The sequence below is a fragment of the Peromyscus maniculatus genome, chromosome 6 (genome assembly GCF_049852395.1).
Source record: "Peromyscus maniculatus bairdii isolate BWxNUB_F1_BW_parent chromosome 6, HU_Pman_BW_mat_3.1, whole genome shotgun sequence".
In the NCBI taxonomy this organism is placed as follows: domain Eukaryota; kingdom Metazoa; phylum Chordata; class Mammalia; order Rodentia; family Cricetidae; genus Peromyscus; species Peromyscus maniculatus.
This window is the reverse complement of record NC_134857.1, coordinates 96,517,420-96,537,229: the sequence shown is the minus strand read 5'-3', so window position 1 is coordinate 96,537,229 and position 19,810 is coordinate 96,517,420. Positions and strand designations below refer to the sequence as shown.

Sequence of the window (19,810 nt, the reverse complement as noted above, 5' to 3'; positions counted from 1 at the left end):
AAATAAGTTAGAAACCACTTTTGTTAGACTACATTGTTGTAAGATGTTTTCACTTATTGGCCAGGGAAGTTAAGTTAGCTGGAAAGACAAGCTAGAGACAGTCATCCTCAGAGTCCTTCCTCCTCGTTCTTAGAGTCTTCTCTGCAGCTTCTTCACTGGAGGAAACCCATTGCTGTATTTTTCTCCCCCAGAATTTCAGGGCTAAGACTATTTTAGTAACATTACAGTTAATTTAAAAATTGTATTTATCTTTAAAGAATATAGTTTTGAGTTAAGGTTTTTCCGTCTCCCCTTTTCTGGTAAGTCTAAAGGAAAAAAGCCATTCTGCTGTATACCATTGTTTTAATATACCTGTTGCTAAAAGGGGTGGTGAGGAGAATTTAAGGGTAGAGATGGAGCTTTAAAAATTTGTGTAAAACTTTGGGACATGGTGTCATGCATCTTTAACGCTAACTCTGGGGAGGTAGGAGCAGGCGGATCTGTGAGTTCGTGGCCAGCCTGGTCTAGAGTGAGTTCCAGGAACTTGTTCACAGTCCTCTCTCAAAAGAAGAACTAAAGTTTTAAAAACAGAATTATATCACTGTAAATGTTTCTCCTTAAGAAAGAGCTTGAACTTTGTGTATTGAGCTTACATCTTAAGAGGGACTCTAAAGCTGGAACTTTTTACAGAATAGTTATGGGCTAAAATTGATGTCTTGAAACTTCAACACTATGCCCAAAGTGTTGGGAGTTCAACCCAGTGCCTTTTACATACGTAAGTGCTGTACACCTGGGCTATCTTCTCATCCTCATTTTAGATGTAATTTTATCCAGGAGACTGGAGAAATGGCTCACCAGTTTAGAGCAATTCCAGTTCCAGATAATCAGCCACCCTCTTCTGGCCCCTGAGAACACCAAGCACATACATGATATACAGACATACATGCAGGCAAAACACCCATACACATAAGATAACATCATAATTAATTTTTAAATTTAGCCAGAATGTCATTTCTGGAAGAAATAACAGTTTGAAAACAGCATTGTTTCCTTGGGATAGTTGTTGTCATCCAGTTTCATGCACCACTGAAGGCAGTTGTTCTTTTACAGGCTCAGAGGTTTATCTAAGGAGAGAACTGATTTGCTGGGGTGACAGTGTTAAGTTGCGCTATGGGAACAAGCCAGAGGACTGTCCTTATCTGTGGGCACACATGAGGAAATACACCGAGATAACTGCCACTTACTTCCAGGGAGTGCGTCTCGACAACTGCCACTCGACACCCCTTCACGTGGCTGAGGTACGAACATCTCCTTTTCCGTGACAAAAGAAGTACAGTGACATCTGGTGGCTTCCTGAAGTTCCTGCCACACAGGTCTAGTCTGCTCTTGTATATTGCTGTTGATTCAGTAGTAATATTTGACACACATGACAGCTTATCTAATTCTAACAACCTGCTTTTGTTTTTGATTTTCTGAGACAGGATTTCACTGTGTAGCCCTAGTTGTCCTGGGACTGGTTCTGTAGATCAGACTGGCCTCAAACTCAGAGATCCACCTGCCTCTGCCTCCATAGTGCTGAGATTAAAGATGTGTACCACCATGCCCAGCCTCTAACAATCTTTTGATATAACTGTTATAGAATACTAGGCTATAAAATGTTTAGTAAGTTAGTTTTTAAATTTAGAAAAAAGATCATAATTTTATGTAATAATATGCATGATAACTGTATTGACATTATGTAAAATATTAAGGTGTCTTTTAGGTTGTTTCCAATATATATTATAAATGTAAAGTTGAATAGCATATTATACATTATAGTGATTACTCAACTTTGGCTTTTGTTTTCATTTTAGGGGTACTTGGGCATTGCACATTGCAGTACTGTGTTCTGTTCTGAGCTATAACTCCTAGCCCTTATAATGGACATTTAAACACTAACACTGTGGCATATTAAAGCTAATTTGAGCCTCATTGATTCAATTTTAATCAGTCACCTTTAGAAACATAAATGAAAGCTAACTGTAATCTGTTCTTTGGGCTTTTGAGCAATGTCAGTATTTACACTACCTCATATAAAATTTAGTAGTTTTTAAAGTGGCCGTTCATGAAAATATGTACTTATAAGCCTAGTTTAGTGGCTCATGCCTTTAATCCCAGCACTAGAAGGCAGAGGCGGGTGATCTCTGTGAGTCTGAGGCAGAGGCAGGTGATCTCTGTGAGTTTGAGGCCAGCCTGGTCTACAGAGTGAGTTCCAGGACATCCAGGGCTACATAGAGAGACCCTGTCTCAAAAAGTGAAAAGAAAAAATTCTTATATAAAAAACATTAACTTATTTAGTTCACGTTTTCTCTGTGTGTGTATGTGTTTTTGTGATTCCAGATGGCCTTTTTTTTTTTTTTTTTTTTTATTTATTTTTTTTTATGTATACAGAAGAGGGCATCAGATCTCATTATAGATGGTTGTGAGCCACCATGTGGTTGCTGGGAATTGAACTCAAGACCTCTGGAAGAGCAGTTGGTGCTCTTAACCACTGAGCCATCTCACCAGCCCGATTCCAGATGGTCTTAATGGAAGGGATTTGATAGGAAACATTAACCAGGCTGGTAGAACGTTATTTACCTCTAAAAATTAAGCAGAGAGTCTTCTTCAGCTGTGCTTTTAGCAACAGTAAAAAAGCCATATTTGTACCATTGCTATAATGTTATATAGCAAATTAAATTTTATTTTGTTTTTGGTTTTTTGTAAGATTTATTTATTTATCATATAGACAGTGTTCTGCCTGCATGTATCCCGGCAGGTCAGATGAGGGCATCAGATCTCATTACAGATGGTTGTGAGCCACCATGTGGTTGCTGGGAACTGAACTCAGGACCTCTGGGAGAGCAGCCAGTGCTCTTAACCATTGAGCCATCTCTCCGACCAGCAAATTAAATTGTAAATGGCAAAGTCCTCTAGGATTCTACTTCTTAGCTAGTAGAATTGCGGGTATTTTACTAACCTCTGCATAAGAATTCCTTCAGAACAAAATTGGTAACAATCGGGTTATTAACCACTATTATCTGTTTCTCTGGTAAATCAGTAGCACCAATGTTACATATGCATTACACGCGCATGCACACACACACACGCACATGTAGAAGTAGTAAGGTGCTAGCATTTGTTGTCATCTACAGGATGAGTTTAGCCTAACCTTTACTGAATAATTCACCATCAGATATAACTATCAGTTCTGACTTAATTAGCCCCCCAGAGATTAATAATCTTATTAGAGGTATTAAAGCCAAATAAAAACAGGGGAAGTCTGGCAGAATTGCAGTGTCACAGGCTGTGTTTTAATGACACTAACATTTTCTTTTTTTTCTCTTTCCTTCCCCTCTGTCCCTGTGTCTACAAACCTAATCTTCTTTTCACTGTTGTTCTCTCTAAACCCTCGGGCCCCCACGGGTGCTGATCGTTCCTGGTGTCTCTCATGTGCACGTCCAACTTCATTTGGTACTTCCTTTTGTGTCCCCTTGTACCTGTCTCATGTCAAGTCCACACCTAGTCCTGTCCCTCCCTCCCTCTCCGTCCTGCTCTCTTCTCTCTTTTACATTTGTGACTATGCTTTTTGCAGTACATGCTGGATGCTGCTAGAAAATTACAGCCCAATCTTTATGTAGTGGCTGAGCTGTTCACAGGAAGCGAAGAGCTGGACAATATCTTTGTTACTAGACTGGGCATCAGTTCCTTAATAAGAGGTAGGCTCACTGAAGTCCATTTCCTATCTTAGATTGTAAACAGATGTTTCCTATCCCAACCGCCTGTTCCCCAGTACCCGGCAACCTCTTCCTAAATTACCATACAGAAGCTTATATTAATTATAAATGTTCGCCTGATAGCTCAGGCTTATTACTAACTAGCTCTTATATTTTAAGTTAACCCATATTTCTGTTTATGCTTTGCTACATGGCGGTACCATTATTAGCATGGCATGTTCATCTATGCCCTCTGTGACTCCTGACTCTGCCCATTTCCTTCACATCATCATTAGTTTGGTTGCCCTGCCTATACTTCCTGCCTGGCTACTGGCCAGTCAGCATTTTATTAAACCAATTCAAGTGACAAATCTTTACCGTGTACAAGAGGATAGTTCCATAGCATTTCCCTCTTTTGTCTAATTAAAAAGAAGGTTTTAACCTTAACATAGATTATAAAAATTATGTAAGATTATATACAACAAAAATGGTTATCAAGTAAGAATTACAGTTACAGTGTCCAGTCTATCTGTATTTGGCAAAATTAGAGAAAATACCTAATTATCTATCTTATCTTGGTGAACCTAAATTTTTGTGTCTATTTAACTAAGGAAAACTATAATTTTAACCATTTAGTCTTCAACTCCATCAAAGACCCCAGAAGGGTGAAATATTACATACTGACAGGGACATCAGTCTGCCTAGACAATCACCCAAGGTTCCTCTGTAACATTGGGTCATCCTCTTTGGCCTACAGGCCTAGCATATCTTACAGACTTTACTGTGAAACAGGAAATTCTGAAGGACTGTCCTACCTTGTCTTTTTTTTTTTTAAAAAAAAAAAAGATTTATTTATTTATTATGTATACAGTGTTCTGCCTGCAGGCCAGAGGAGGGCACCAGATCCCATTACAGATGGTTGTGAGCCACCATGTGGTTGCTGGGAATTGAACTCAGGACCTCTGGAAGAACAGCCAGGGCTCTTAAGCTCTGAGCCATCTCTCCAGCCCCTACCTTGTCTTGGCAAAGTTATGCAGTCACTTTCTTTTGTGTCCTTCTGTCCACTTTGAACAATAACTGTCAGCAATTGAGGCATGGCCAGTTTCTTTGCCCATATGGCTAGCTTTTGCCATAAAGAAAACAAACTCCATATGAAGCTTCTTTGATGCCAATCATCTTCTCTGAAGTAGATTGTTGCTGCCAGGAGCAGACATGTCTCACTGTTGTGAAAGGCCTTAGGTTATTAAACATATTAAATTCCATATTCTGTAAGTCTTTGAAGTGTTTGAAGATCATCTATCTAAATGTGTGTGTGACCTTAAAAACATACCTAACATGACTATAAGTTTGACTATTATAGATGACTATTAATCTGTATTTCTTAATTATATATTATATTTTTAAATGAGCTGCATAAACATAATACCCTAAACTAGAGTAGAAATATACATACAGTATAACAAAATTAACTTTAAATTTGGAACAATAAACTAAAATCCATACCAATGTAAAATATTCTGAGAGTGATAGCTTTTTTATGGATTAAAGTAGATTCAATAATCTACCCTTTTATCCTGTCATTTCTGTATCCCCCTTTTTTCTTTTGAGAATGAGATCCCTGAATCTAATCTCCTTTGTTCAGCTTTTTTCCTGACCATTACCAATAACAACTTGTAACCAACCCCCCTAAACAATGAAAAACATTTGTAACCAATATTTTGGGAATGCGGGTATAGTTCTCTAGACTACTTCCTGCTGATTGGGGGTGCTGATAATCTTTGAGGGACCCTGAGAAAATTTAGGATAATGATTAAGTCTTAGCTAGAGTCGTCTGTGAGGCTGGATCATCTCAGCCAGCAGCCTTGAAGCTGTTCTGGATGCAGAACTCAGAGGAAACTGCAAAAGAGGTGCTTTGAAATGATGGATCATCTGGGCTATCAGTTCCCTTCAGAGATTTTTCAGGGGGTCTTTCTTGATCAGACCTGATTTTTCTTAACCCAGAATGAATCCAGAGCCTCCCCTGTAGAAATAAAAGCAGAACCTCTTTCCAAGAGTAACAGATCTTTTGACTTAAATTTTGAAGTCAAGATATTTTTAAAATATATAGGTTGATTTAATCTACCAGTTTCCATAATCAAAGGTCTCTTAGCAGCCAAAAATTTTAAAGACAACATATTAATATACGTAATACAGACTCTCTGTTTATTTTCCATCTTTACATGGCTTATTACATTTTTTTATTACTCTATTTCTTTTTTAAGGCCTTTTTCTACCCTTTTTCTTTTCTTTCCCAAGCCTATATGTATATTTAAACACACTGTAAATCGTTTAGAGGGGTTTTTTTTTTGTTGTTGTTTTGGGGTTTTTTTTTGGTCTTAATCTGTCTTTACTACATATCTCTATCTTTTGCTGACCACATGAATCTTTAAACTGCTAAGAGGCATGGCTAGAACCAAAGTGGTGGCTTTAGTGGCTGGCTCTGCCCCATTCTTTGGTTCTGAGAGCCTAACTTCACTGTGGAGGTACCAGCAAGCCACATTTATTGCCCTAACTCTGAGAAGTTTCTGGGTTCACACTGCCACCGAGTAGTATGCCACCCACTACTCACAAATACCATTTAAGCGTTTGGTAGCAGGACCTCTTAAAAGAGCTGTATGGTTTTTGCTGCTAATGCTGAGTCAGAAAACTATCTCTTAAAGGAGCCATGCCTCTATTCACTCTCAGCAAACAGAGCCCACTGGAGAAAAAGCAGTTACCAAGAAGTCAAATTTGACTCTATTTTTATGTGTTTGGAATCCTTTTTTAAGCTTTGTTAGGTTTTATGTGGAAATTTTGGCCACAAGTTGGAACACCATATGTAAAGGGATCTTTCCTGTCCAGACAGCCTATTCCCAAATACCCTGGAGCTACTTCCCAAATTACCACACAGAAGCTTATATTAATTATAAATGCTCAGCCAATAGCTCAGGTTTATTACTAATTAGCTCTTACATTTTAAGTTAACCCATATTTCTATTTATGCTTTGCCACATTGCGGTACCTTTATTAGCATGGCATGTTCATCTCCTGTTCCCTCGGCATCTGGCTGGCAGCTCCTGACTCTGCCCATTTCCTTCCCATCATCTTTAGTTTGGTTGCCCCGCCTGTACTTTCCTGCCTGGCTATTGGCCAATCAGCATTTGATTAAACCAGTTTGGTGACAAATCTTTACAGTGTACAAGAGGATTGTTCCATAGCATGAGATGCTTCGCTTTTGTTTAAGTGGATTACAATGCATGTAATAGCCCTTATACGTAATACCTAATATAACTGAGTTTCATTTTAACAGGTAAAATTTCTAGTTTGTGCTAAGATACTTAATTTCAAACAGGAAGACCAGTGAGGCCAAGTATGATGGTTTACACCTGTAATCTCACCACTTAGGAGACTGTGGCAAGAAGACCACATGTTTAGGGCCAGCTTGGGCTACATGAGTTACAGGTTAGCCTAGGATACATTTTTTGAAATCCTGTCTCAAAAAATAAAAGGAAAGAAAGCTGGTGAGATGACTCAGTGAGTGAAGATGCTTGTCCCCAAGCCAGGTGATCTGAGTTAGGTCCCCAGAGCCCATGTGGTGGAAGGGGACAGCAGACTCCTGAAAGTTGTCCTCTGACTTGTACACATATGGTGGCACCTGTGCACACACCAAAGTAATAAATTGATTTGAAAGGGCGAGTGAGAAAGGGAGAGAGGTAGGTGTGGTAAGTTACTCACTCAAAAACAGAACCGTATTTGTATGTTTTGAAAATACACAAATCTGTTTTAACCTACTACTATATGATGCATTTTTTAGATATTTTTTCCCATAGATTTAATAATCAGCATCCCAGTGAACAGCTATTGATCCTTTTTTTTTCTGCTCAAGTTGTTTCTCCAGTTAAATTGTAGTTAAGTGTTGGCCACTTGGAGTTGGTGACATTTGCTTAATGACTTAGCCCGACTTTTAATAACGTTGATATGCCTTGGAAGTCATCATGAGCAGAATCTAACCTTCTCTTGGACATTGTGAGAAACAGGGTTATAAACTGCTCTGTTGTGTCTGCAGAGGCAATGAGCGCATATAACAGTCATGAAGAGGGCCGATTAGTGTACCGATACGGCGGGGAACCTGTCGGGTCCTTTGTGCAGCCCTGTTTGAGGCCTCTGATGCCAGCTATCGCGCATGCCCTGTTTATGGACATTACCCACGACAATGAGTGTCCAATTGTGGTAAGCATCAACCTGTTTCTGGTACTGCCCGATGTTGCTAAATGTTTCAATATTTAGCCTTCTGGTGCTTGATGGCAGTGATATCTACTTAACTTTTTAAGTATTGAAATGCCTTGATTTTGAAGTGTTTTGTTGTTTTGAAACAAATCACGTACCTTACAGAGTGTGTCTGTACTTGTTCTTGGCTGATGGAGTGTGCATGTCACTTCACATTTGAAGGAACGTGAATTTCTGCTTTCTTCTTTTCTAGCACAGATCAGCCTACGATGCTCTTCCAAGTACCACGATTGTCTCCATGGCGTGTTGTGCTAGTGGAAGTACAAGAGGCTATGACGAGCTAGTGCCCCATCAGGTGTGTTGAATCCACATGACCAGCAGCACTGGTCATTTTTATCCACGTTGTCATTGTAATTAACATGTACATGTGACCAAGCTTTACCTCTTCAGATTTCAGTGGTCGCTGAAGAACGATTTTATACTAAATGGAATCCTGGGACATCGCCGTCAAATGCAGGAGATGTTAATGTTCAGAGTGGGATTATTGCAGCCAGATGTGCCATCAATAGACTCCATCAAGAGCTGGGAGCCAAGGGTTTCATTCAAGTAAGAAATGAAATTTTAAAAATTGCCCTCTGGACTTTGCATTTCAAAGGAAGCCCTTCTGGACTGAGCCCTTGTGTCCAGACGCAGCTCTGAGCCAGTTTCTCCCACTTCTCAGGTGTTCGTGGACCAAGTGGACGAAGACATAGTGGCGGTAACAAGGCACTCACCCAGCATCCACCAGTCGGTTGTCGCTGTGTCCAGGACTGCTTTTAGGAATCCCAAGACTTCATTTTACAGCAAAGAAGTGCCTCAAATGTGCATCCCTGGTAATCTAACCCACATACTGGTGGAATTACATCACGAAGTTACGTTAGCACATTGTCTTCATATGTCATATATGACATGTAAACTTGGTTCAGAAAAGAACTTAGATGGAGCAATTTCACTGCATGGAACAAAATATAGACAAAAATGTTCCTGAACATTAACATTGTTTGAGTTGTGAATTACTTTTGTTTGTATTTTAATGTATTCCTTTTTTTCTAATACATATAAACATGTGTTTCCTTGTACTGTGGATAACATATGTGTCTGTGTTTCCATTTTTGCATGTGCATAACATATATACACGTACTGTATATGCATATATACACATGTGTGTATTTAAAAGGCAAATATTAAGACTGCTCATAACTCATCCTCATCTACCATCCTAAGTCTTCTGTCAGTTTGGCATTCAGCCAAGGAGATATTTTTATTATCTTCTTACCCACCGATATATGATTATTTATAGCCTTCAAGGACTGAAGTCCTGTCTCTAAGTACATAGTCTGTCTATCTTTGACATTTATATGTCCCTGAGATCTTCCCTTATTGTTGGTTGACTTTTTGCTAGATGTCTACATTTTACTCCTTACTATTTTAGATAGGATAGTATAACACAGCATACTCCTACACAAATAGCAACTGCTTGTTAATTGAATGAAAAGTTAAAAAAAAGTATTCTGTGTGTGTGTATTTGTGTGTGTATTTTTTAAGGTGACAGGAACATAGTCATACAGACTAGCCTCAAACCCACCAGGCTAGCCCTGGACTTAGAGGTGCTGTTCTGTCTCAGCCTCCTAAGTTGCTAGGATTACAGATTCACACATCCATGCCCAGCCCATATTCTATATTTCTTTCTTTTTTTCTTTTTCTTTTTTTTTGGTTTTTTCAAGACAGGGTTTCTCTGTGTAGCTTTGCACCTTTCCTGGATCTCGCTCTGTAGACCAGGCTAGCCTCGAACTCACAGAGATCCGCCTGCCTCTGCCTCCTGAGTGCTGGGATTAAAGGCGTGTGCCACCACTGCCCAGCCATATTCTATATTTCTTTTTTTTTTTTAAAGAATTATTTGCTTATTTATTTATTATCTATACAGAAGAGGGCGCCAGATCTCATTACAGATGGTTGTGAGCCACCATGTGGGTGCTGGGAATTGAACTCAGGACCTCTGGAAGATCAGTCGGTGCTCTTAACCTCTGAGCCATCTCTCCAGCCCCATATTCTATATTTCTTGCTAGTTGCTAAATATCTATGGCTTCAACTTTTAAAAATTGTCAACCTAGCTAGACAGTGGTGGTGCAAGCCTTTAATCCCAGGACTGGGGAGGTTGAGGCAGGCAGAGTTGTGTGAGTTAGAGGCCATCCTGGTCTACAGAGTGAGTTCCGGGATAGCCAAGGCTACACAGTGAAACCCTATCTCAAAAAAACAAAAAAACAAAAAAAAAAAATTGTCAACCTAAAGAATTTTAGGGTTAAATATTCATTACCTGCTTTAGTGATCTGATTCGGTCTTTGCTAATATCTTACTTAGTTTCCCTTTCGTTTATTTAGTATTTTTTTGGTATTGGGTGTTACACCATTGTATCACAAGTGCCAAGCATACATTGCACCACTGACCTACACTGCCAGCTCCATATTATCTTAAGAGAACACAGTACTGTCTGAGGATTTGTGTTGATCCTGATCATTCTCAGAACATTCCCATTATCCACTTCACTAAATGGTAATTTCATCTCTTGTTGTGTGAGTACTTGATCTTTAGTCTCTCTCCTAACACTAAATTTTGAATGTACATTAGAGTAGTTTTTGTTAAAATGTTTATATTTTCCTAGGCAAAATTGAAGAAGTAGTTCTTGAAGCTAGAACAGTTGAGAGGAATACAAAACCGTATAAAAAAGATGAGAGTTCAATCAATGGGATGCCGAATGTGACGGTGGAACTCAGAGAGCACATCCAGGTATTCGGGGTTCTGGTTTTCACTGTGCTTAATATTTTAAGAAATTTAAATTAGTTAATGAATGCATTTTTTGTATCTTTTTCAAGCTTCATGAAAGTAAAATTGTCAAACAAGCTGGAGTTTGTACAAAGGGTCCCAATGAATATATTCAGGAAATAGAATTTGAAAATCTATCACCAGGAAGTGTTATCATATTCAGGTATGTTAATTAAAGTTCAAATGGTTGACTTTACTTATATTGTAAGTATTTGGGGGGGGTCTGGAGCGATGGCTTAGTGGTTAAGAGTGCTTCCTGATATTGTAGAGGACCTGGCTCAGTTCCCAGAGCCATGTCAGGTGGCTCACAACCACCTATGCCTCCAGTTCCAGAGAATCTGATGTGTTCTTCTGCTCTCTCTGGGCACCTGCACACATTCAATTTGTACACACAGAGGCACATAACATTTTTTTAAAAATCTAGAAAAAAATAGTTTGTGTATCTTGTTAAGTTTGAATAAACTAAGTTACCTGTTTTTTTTTTTTTTTTTATCAACATTATTCAGAGTTAGTCTTGATCCACATGCTCAAGTTGCTGTCGGAATTCTTCGAAATCACCTGACCCAGTTCAGCTCTCTATTTAAATCTGGAAGCCTTGCTGTTGACAACTCAAATCCTATATTAAAAACCCCCTTCGCTTCGTAAGTATTCCCTATTTTATAGATCTACCACCTCAACAATGATGCGCTACCCCTAGCCTGATCTGGGCAGTTTAAAGTGTGCTTTCTCTCCTTGTTCTCAAAGTTCGGTCTGTAGGCCATTGATGTCAGCATCAGCCACTGTTAACATTTCAGTCTGTCACTTCATCATTTGTGCGTGTGCTCACCTGTTCACCTTTTCATGCTTATATATTCTTTCTCTATAGATTTTATATATATATATATATATATATATATATATATATATGCATATTCACATGCACATGCATGATTTTTCTGATCTCTCTAAGATTTAGTTGCATACATTATACTGCTTACCATATCATTTTTAATGTCAACATATTATTGTTTTATATATAGCAATGTCATAATAAATTTAGTTATTATCCACTCTGAGATATCTAGAGTGCTTCTAATTATTCCTTGTTATGTGTATCTTGGTACCCTGATTTTTGCTAAGCTTTTAAATATTCCTTTGCTGTGTGGTACCACATAGTGCTGAAGAATATCCATTTTAGACCTGAGTTTAGCTAAAGCTTTAACACTGTCAGCATGATCTTGGCCAAGTTATGTAGAATTTTCTGGACAGGGGAGCTAATAGTAGTATTTACCTCTTAAGATTAAACAGGATAAAACATGGAAAACATGTGACACCATGCCTGTCATCTGATAGCTGCTTAGCATGTTTGCTATCACTGGCACTAAGTTAAATTTCTAGAAATAGAATTTGAGGTTAGAATGTATCACATATTTGGAGTTTCTAATCCATTCTGTAAAGTAACCTCTGGAAAGATTATATCAATGAGCATGTTCAGCTTTATGTAAGAGTTTCATCTTTGCCACTAATGAATATATATTATTATAATGTTATATTTAAGAGCATAAAATATGCAGCACTCAGTAGGCAGAGGCAGGAGGATCCTGTAAGTTCAAGGCCAGTGTGGTCTACATAGAGTTCCAGACTAGCCAGGAATACTTAGTGAGACTGTCTCTAAAACATCAACAAAAAAATAGAGCATAAGTTGGGTTTGAATTCTATTTCAGACTCTGATGAGCAGTGAGAAGATAGACCTGGTTAGGGTTATAACTCAGTTGGTAGAATACTTTCTTAGCATGCACAAATCCCAGGGTTTGTTCCCTAGTGCCACATGGTAGTTTACACCTATAATCACAGCACTTCAAAGGAAGAAACAGGATAATCAGAAGTTCAGTGTAATCCTTGACTTACAATTTCAGCTATTGTCTTAGTCAGTGTTCTATTGCTGAGAAGAGACACCATGACCATAGCAACTCTTATAAAGGAAAACATTTAATCCGGGTAGCAGCTTACAGTTTCAGAGGTTTGGTCCATTATCATCATGGTCGGGACCATGGGAGCATGCAGACAGATATGGTGCTGGAGAAGTAGCTGTGATCTCTACATGTGGATCCACAGGCAGCAGAAAGAGAGAGAGCCACTGGGCCTGTTTAGGCTTCTGAAACCCTAAAGCCCACCCCTAGTGACATGCTTCGTCTAACAAAGCCACAGTGTTGCACGAATCCTAATAGGTTTTATAATAAAAACCCAGAGCCAGATATCAGGGTGAAAGCTGAAAGATCAGAGAAGCAGAGCAAGCCACAGCCACCAACTTGTACCTCACCAACTCCTTAGCCTGACAGAGCGTCTGCAAGAGAGTGAATTCCTGTCTCCTCTTGCCTTATATTCCATTCTCTGCCCAGCCATATCACTTCCCGTTTCAACATTTCTAATGTTGGGATTAAAGGTGTGTGATCCCAAGTGCTGGAGTTAAAGGTATGTGCCACCACTGCCTGGCTCTGTTTCTCTTTTAGACTGGATTAGTCTTGTGTGGTCCTTAAATTTTTCAAGATGGTTGTCTTTATATTCCTGAAAAGACAAAAACAAAAAAACACTTCCCCATCCCTAACTTTAGGGAATTTCCAAGTCTAATATTTATCAATTTTGATTTCTGGTTTCTACTTAAATTTTTGTTTTATTTTCTAAAGCTGTTCTATCATCCAGAGCAGTATGGTTTTTTACAATAAGCATTAGGTTCTTTAATTGCTCTGGGAAGGAGTTTCTTCCCAGATGACAGGAAAGGACCGAATGGAATTTGACCTGGGGGTCTTTGAGAGGCCCCTCAGGGTGTTTCCCAGTGGGAAAGGCAAGGGATTACCTTGTCCGTCCCTTGTTGATGTACATTAGTTGGTCCAATGTCTGCCTTTGCCACACCTTCTGCATAATGCACCATCCAGAAGGGTGGGGCATTCTGTTGGGATTATTCCTTGAAAAAACATTTCTAGAAACACCCTGTTTACAGTCCCTTTTTAGGTGACTTGATTTACCGCAATTGAAACATTTGATGTTACTATTTTTCTTCAAACCTCTGGAAATCACCTCTCCTATCCAAGCATCATCATGATCATGAGATTCAACATTAATTGTATCTCAGATCCATTCCTCCAAGGGTGCTGATCTTGCCTTTAATGGTCTAATTACCCTTTTGCATTGTGAATTAGCATTTTCAAAAGCCAGAGATTCTATTATTATTTGTCTAGCTTCTGAATTTAATATCATTCTATTTACTGCTGAAGTCAGTCTTTTTAAGAAATCAGTGAATATTTCTTTTGGGCCCTGTATAACTTTAGTAAATCATTCAGTTTTCTTTCCTACTTCTTCAATTCTGTCTCAAGCATTCAAGGCATAAAGCTATGGTGTGGTCATCATATAAAGATTGTCTTTGTACATCAGCATAATCACCCTCCCCAAGGAGCTGTTCTTGCCAAATTTCAACACCTCTAGCCCTACTCCATTGTTCAATGGTCTTGGCCTCATCCTTCCACCAGGTCCTCCATTATAACTGGGGACCAGCCTCTAAGACTTCTGTAACCAGATTTCTCCAGTCTTGAGAGATAATTCTATTACAAGTTGACCACAAGTTTAACATCTGCCTCACAAATGGTGAGTGCATGCCATATGAGACTATTGCTTCTTTGAATTTCCTCAAATCTAACATTTGCACAGGAGTCCATTCAGCTTACACAGTCTTGGGGATATCTTTTATTGGCAGTTCCTGTCAGGTTACTGGATAAATTAAGGTTGGCTGTTTGAAAACCTTAGGCTCTTTCTCTGTAACATTAAAATGCAATGTTGAGATTGGTTCTCCTTTAAATTCCTCTATCTGTGTCTGAATATCTCTGATCTTTTTTAATAAGCTTTTCTAAGACTTTCTTGCTTGGCACTCATATCAACCAAATTGGCACTCATATAAACCAACTTTTTTAGGGATAAAATAAGAATGATCAAACCAATAATGTTTATAATTGACATTACATCAATCCCATCTAAGTTAATTATCCTCTCATTTAATTGTTCTATTTTCAAACCATCTAGTGTATTATCAGAGAGAGACCAAACTCCTTCCATTGTAATAGTGCTTCCCATTTTTTTTACATTTTATAAAATCTTTATTGACAAATAATTCACATAGTATACAATTTGCCTGTTTGCACAATTTGATAGACTTTAGTCTAGCATCCTCATATAGGGCCATGACACCATCACCACTTTTTATTTTAGAACATCACTGTCTTCAATTTCATACACACATATAATGTGTGGTGATGACATTCCACCTTATTTTTTTTAATGAACATAATATTTGCAGTTGTAACCATTTTTAAGTTCATAATTCAGTGGCATGAATTATATTCAAGATATTAATTACATTCATGATATTCATTAATTATACTAATGATATTAATTACATTTGTGGTATTCATTTGCAGTAGCTATTCATAAATATCATAAATAACTATATTTATGATATTCATTAATTACATTAATTGTATTGATTTATTACATTCATTATATTATATCCTGATACTACTATCCGTTTGTGGGGCTTTTCCATCACACAAAACAGAAATTCTGTACTTAGGAAATCATTGCTGTATATTCCTTTTTTCTCCCTCTTGAGATAACGTCTAATCTTTCTCTCTCTATGAATTTGTATATTCTATATATTTCATATAATACAATTCTATAGCATTTGTCCTTTTATTTGAATGTAAAAACATTTTATGTACACTGCAGGAGAAATAATACACAGATATCTTAAACATAAAATCAGGTTATAATTCAAAAGTCCAGGGTTATTTGAAACTGGAAAATATTTTCTCTGTAGAGAATAGTAAAAATGATAACATTTCCCAAAAAGCCCTTTTAAGCATTTAACAGCTCTTGCTGCTCTTGCAGAGTTTGGTTCCCAGGACCCATGTTAGGTGGCTCACAGCTGATAGTGATGCAGCTTGAGGGGATCCAGTGCCCACTTTGGGCCTCCATAGGCTCCTGCATACACATGCACACACACACACAGACACATAGATGAAATTCTTTATTGTTGGCTGCCTCTGGGTTTATTAACTTAGTTTAGGAGTGGCATTAGCTCTTATTTAATTTCTACCACATGTTGCCCCTTAATTATTACTTGTGATATGGTATGGTAGTATATTTACTTAAATGCTGAGTTCCTAGAATATATATGTACTAATTAGGTTTTATTGTCAACTTGATGTAGCTAGAGTCACCTGCAGAAAGGGCACCTCAGTTGAGGAAATCCCTAGAACAGATTGCCCTGGGGACCAAGTATTCAAATATACACGCCTATGGGGTCCTTCTTGTTCAAACCACCACACCGCCTCTGATCGGTTGTGGTCAGAGTGTTTTATTATAGCAGCAGAAAAGTAACTAGAATGATGTATTTCTAAGACATTTAATATTTATAATGCAGATTTTTTTTGCTTTTATTTTATGGAAATGAAACGTCAGTATATTTATTAATCACCTTTATTTTCTAATTCTTAGCATTGCCTCTAAATTGACTTTGGCTGAGCTAAATCAGGTGCTTTACCGATGTGAATCAGAAGAACAGGAAGATGGTGGAGGTTGTTACAACATACCAAACTGGTCATCCCTTAAGTATGCAGGACTTCAAGGTAGGTATAAGGACAAAGCTTTGTTTGTTTAGTGGTCATCTTCATAGAAATAAGAATATAAACCTAGAATATGGACAACTGAGTTCAAATTATAACTTATGGCTCCTTGTTGATTGACCATTAGTGAGTAGCATAACATTTCTAACTCCAATTTCTGCCTCGCTAAAGTATGAATACTAGAAGCAGGCATGTGGTAATGCCTGCTTTAAATTTTTTAGATTATTTTAAGAGTGGGAGTGTTTTGCTTGCATGTATGTATGCATACATGTGCATGCCTTTTGCCTGCAAAAGCTGTAGAAGCTATTAGATTCCCCTATCAGTGGGTGCTAGGTATTTGAGCCCCTAGAATTGGAGTTACAGTGGATTTTTGCCATGTGGATGCTGGGAACTGAACTCATATCTTCTGCAAGAGCATCAAGTGGTCTTAACCACTGAGCCACCTCTAGTGTACAGTTACAGTTTCAGTACGTGAGAGGCAGAAGTAGGTGGATCTCCACAAGTTCAATGTCTGCTTGTTCTACATAGTGAGTCCCAGGCCAGTCAGAGCTGTACAGTGAAACCCTGTCTTAAACAAAACAAAACAAAAAAGTATCAATAATAGCCAAGCATGGTGGAACAAGACTGTAATCCCAACTACTCAGGAGGCTGAAACAGGACAGTTGAGAATTTGAGGCCACCTGTCCTATAAGGGGAACCTTTTTTCAAGAGGAATGAGATCGTTCATATAAAATACAGTGTGACAAAGTATTCTGTCAGTGAGTGCTCCCTAAAAATGCTAGTTCTGTGTCTTTGCTTAAGGACATTCATTTCTCTTAAATATTAACCTCAATAAATATTTCTTGTCTTGGTTTATTATATAACAAGAAACAATATCCTAGACATTGAGTTTTAGACATGTTATGCTACTTTTGAAAAGTCAAATGAGACTGACTAAGTTGTAAATATTTGCAAGTTGTAAATAAAATATTTAATTGGAAAATTTTTGCTGCGTATTTGCTTTTTCCTATATAGTTAAAATATATAGAGTGTTTATAGAGCTACCATATGAGCCTGATATAAAATAGGGATTTTAACTTAGAATCCACATATGGGAGAAAGCATGCAATATTCTGTGTGAGTCTAACTTATCTCACCTAACGTGATGCTTTCTGGTTCCATGTCCTTTTCTTCCAGTGACGTAATTTCCATTGTGTGTACTTAACCACTTTTCCTATCTTGGCTCTTGTGAATAGTGCCCTAGTGCATGTGCATATGCAGTCTCTGTGGGGTGCTGACTTCAGATTTCTTCCATTGTGAACCAAGAGTGGTTTGTGTCTGGATCATAAGGTAGTTCTAATCCTAGTGTTTTCAGGAGGCCCCACACTGATATTCATATTAACTGTATCAGTTTACATTCCCATTAGTAATAGCAAGTGAAGGGTTCCCTTCCCCCACCCCCACATCCTTGCCAGCATTTGTTGTTTATTTCTATTTTAAATTAATTTTATTGTATTATTGTGTAAGTATGAGTGTGGGCACATGCATGCCCTTTACCACCTGGTCCATTTCCCTGGCCCTGTTGTCTGTTTTCATGATAACAGCCATTCTGACTGAAATGAGATGGAATTTCAATGTAATTTTAATCTGCATTTCCATCATGGCTAAGTCTGAGCTTTCTTTAAAGACCACCTTATGGGCTGGAACAATGGTTAAGAGCACTGGCTGTTCTTCAGAAGACCTGGAGCTCAGTCCCCTGAACCTACATGGTAGCTTATAGCCATCTGTAACTCCAGTCTCAGAGGATTGGATGCCACACGCACTGGATGCACATGCTCTACATATTTATATTCAGGCAAATATTCATACACATAATATAAAAGTAAATAGTCAAAAGATATTTTAAGACCACTTTATTTCTTATATCTTCTATATATCCCTTTTTTATTTTTATTTTTGGACAGAGTGTCTCATGTAGCCTAGGCTGGCCCCAAAGACACTATTTTTTGCTAAGGATTACCTTAGACTCCTGACCCTCCTACCTCTACTCTTAAATGCTGGGATTACATGCATGTATGACCACAGCTAGCTTTATAAAGCCTTTCTTAGTTATTGCTTATCATAGTAATTTCTTTGTCCTCAGAATGACACTTGTATTTATTTCCTGTATTTCTTATTAGGTCTTTGGAAAATAATACCTTAGGCTGGAAATTAGTCTGTTTTGTGCATGTGAATGTTTTCACTGTGGTTAAGAAACAAACCCCAGCTGATGGATCTCTGTGAATCCAAGGCTAGCCTGGTGTACAAGTGAGTTTCAGGACAGAAAAAGCTACATAGTGAGACCCTGTTTGGAAAAAAAAAAGAAAAAAAACAAAGACAAGGAGCCAGACTTCAAAACTAGATCCCCTACACTGACCAGCTATATAACCCTTGTAGATAACTCACCATGGGTCAGTTTCCTCACCATAATCATGGACCACAAGGGGTTGTGATCAGGATTACAACAGCTCATATTCATAAAATACATAGACCTGGTTTCAGGTGACCTATGCCCTCTTCTGGCTTCCCTGGGCACTGTATTCATATACCACATCACACACACACACACACACACACACACACACACACACACACACACACACACAAAAGTAGAAAATTTTTTAAAGTATGTTACCAGTTTTAAGCTAAAAAGCTCCTTTTTTGTCCTTTTTCTGGTTCTTTGCTAATTCTCTTATGTGTTTCATGAAATGACTCAGCTCATTCTTTTTAAATAAAATTGCTCTTATCTGATTTGTTTTTACTTTATGTCAGTCATTCACAGTTTGGGCAGCCCAAAGCATTTTCCTAGCAGACTGTTAATAACAGCCATAAGTTAAATCAATTCAACCACTGTGTTGACCTTTTGAACAAATTACATTCCCCAGTTCTTACAATACACTGTGTTCTGTTATTTTGGAATCTAGGAAATTTTTTCATGGTTTTGCTCCAGATTCTCTACAGCCAGTTAGTTATCTGTGGTTTCTTATGTTCACTTTGACACACTATATCCTTTTAATATCCATAGTTACCACCCAGTGCTTTCTCTAAACCAGCTAGCCAGTTTTCTACCCTCTTGTTACCTCCATTGCATCCCACTGGTCGCTGTCAGCTCTGTTTTCTGAAACTGTTTTCATTGTCATTCCATAATTCAGCACCAGCTCCAGCAAATGCTGAGCAGCGATCCCCTTCCCTGAAAATACTGGGACATAGGTAGGACGTCTACAATGATATTTAATCTGCCTTGTCCATTTTGTTTTGAAAGTTATGTTTCCCCAGGAGAAGTACAAACTCCTTGAGGGAAAACAACCTTACACCTTAAATTCA

At 38.2% G+C, this 19,810-nt stretch overlaps 1 protein-coding gene across 3 annotated transcripts in view; it reads left to right on the top strand.

Annotated features, from left to right (window-relative positions):
* Nucleotides 1–19,810, top strand: part of Agl (amylo-alpha-1,6-glucosidase and 4-alpha-glucanotransferase) — a 66,518-nt gene that overhangs the window by 26,249 nt on the left and 20,459 nt on the right. For all 3 annotated transcript variants that reach the window (XM_006977832.4, XM_006977831.4, XM_042279803.2), the window contains 10 exons: nt 1,090–1,277; nt 3,593–3,716; nt 7,798–7,961; nt 8,212–8,313; nt 8,409–8,564; nt 8,680–8,830; nt 10,657–10,781; nt 10,868–10,980; nt 11,324–11,458; nt 16,341–16,471. In XM_006977832.4, coding sequence (XP_006977894.1) covers nt 1,090–1,277; nt 3,593–3,716; nt 7,798–7,961; nt 8,212–8,313; nt 8,409–8,564; nt 8,680–8,830; nt 10,657–10,781; nt 10,868–10,980; nt 11,324–11,458; nt 16,341–16,471 — 1,389 coding nt within the window. The remainder of the gene's footprint in view (nt 1–1,089; nt 1,278–3,592; nt 3,717–7,797; nt 7,962–8,211; nt 8,314–8,408; nt 8,565–8,679; nt 8,831–10,656; nt 10,782–10,867; nt 10,981–11,323; nt 11,459–16,340; nt 16,472–19,810) is intronic.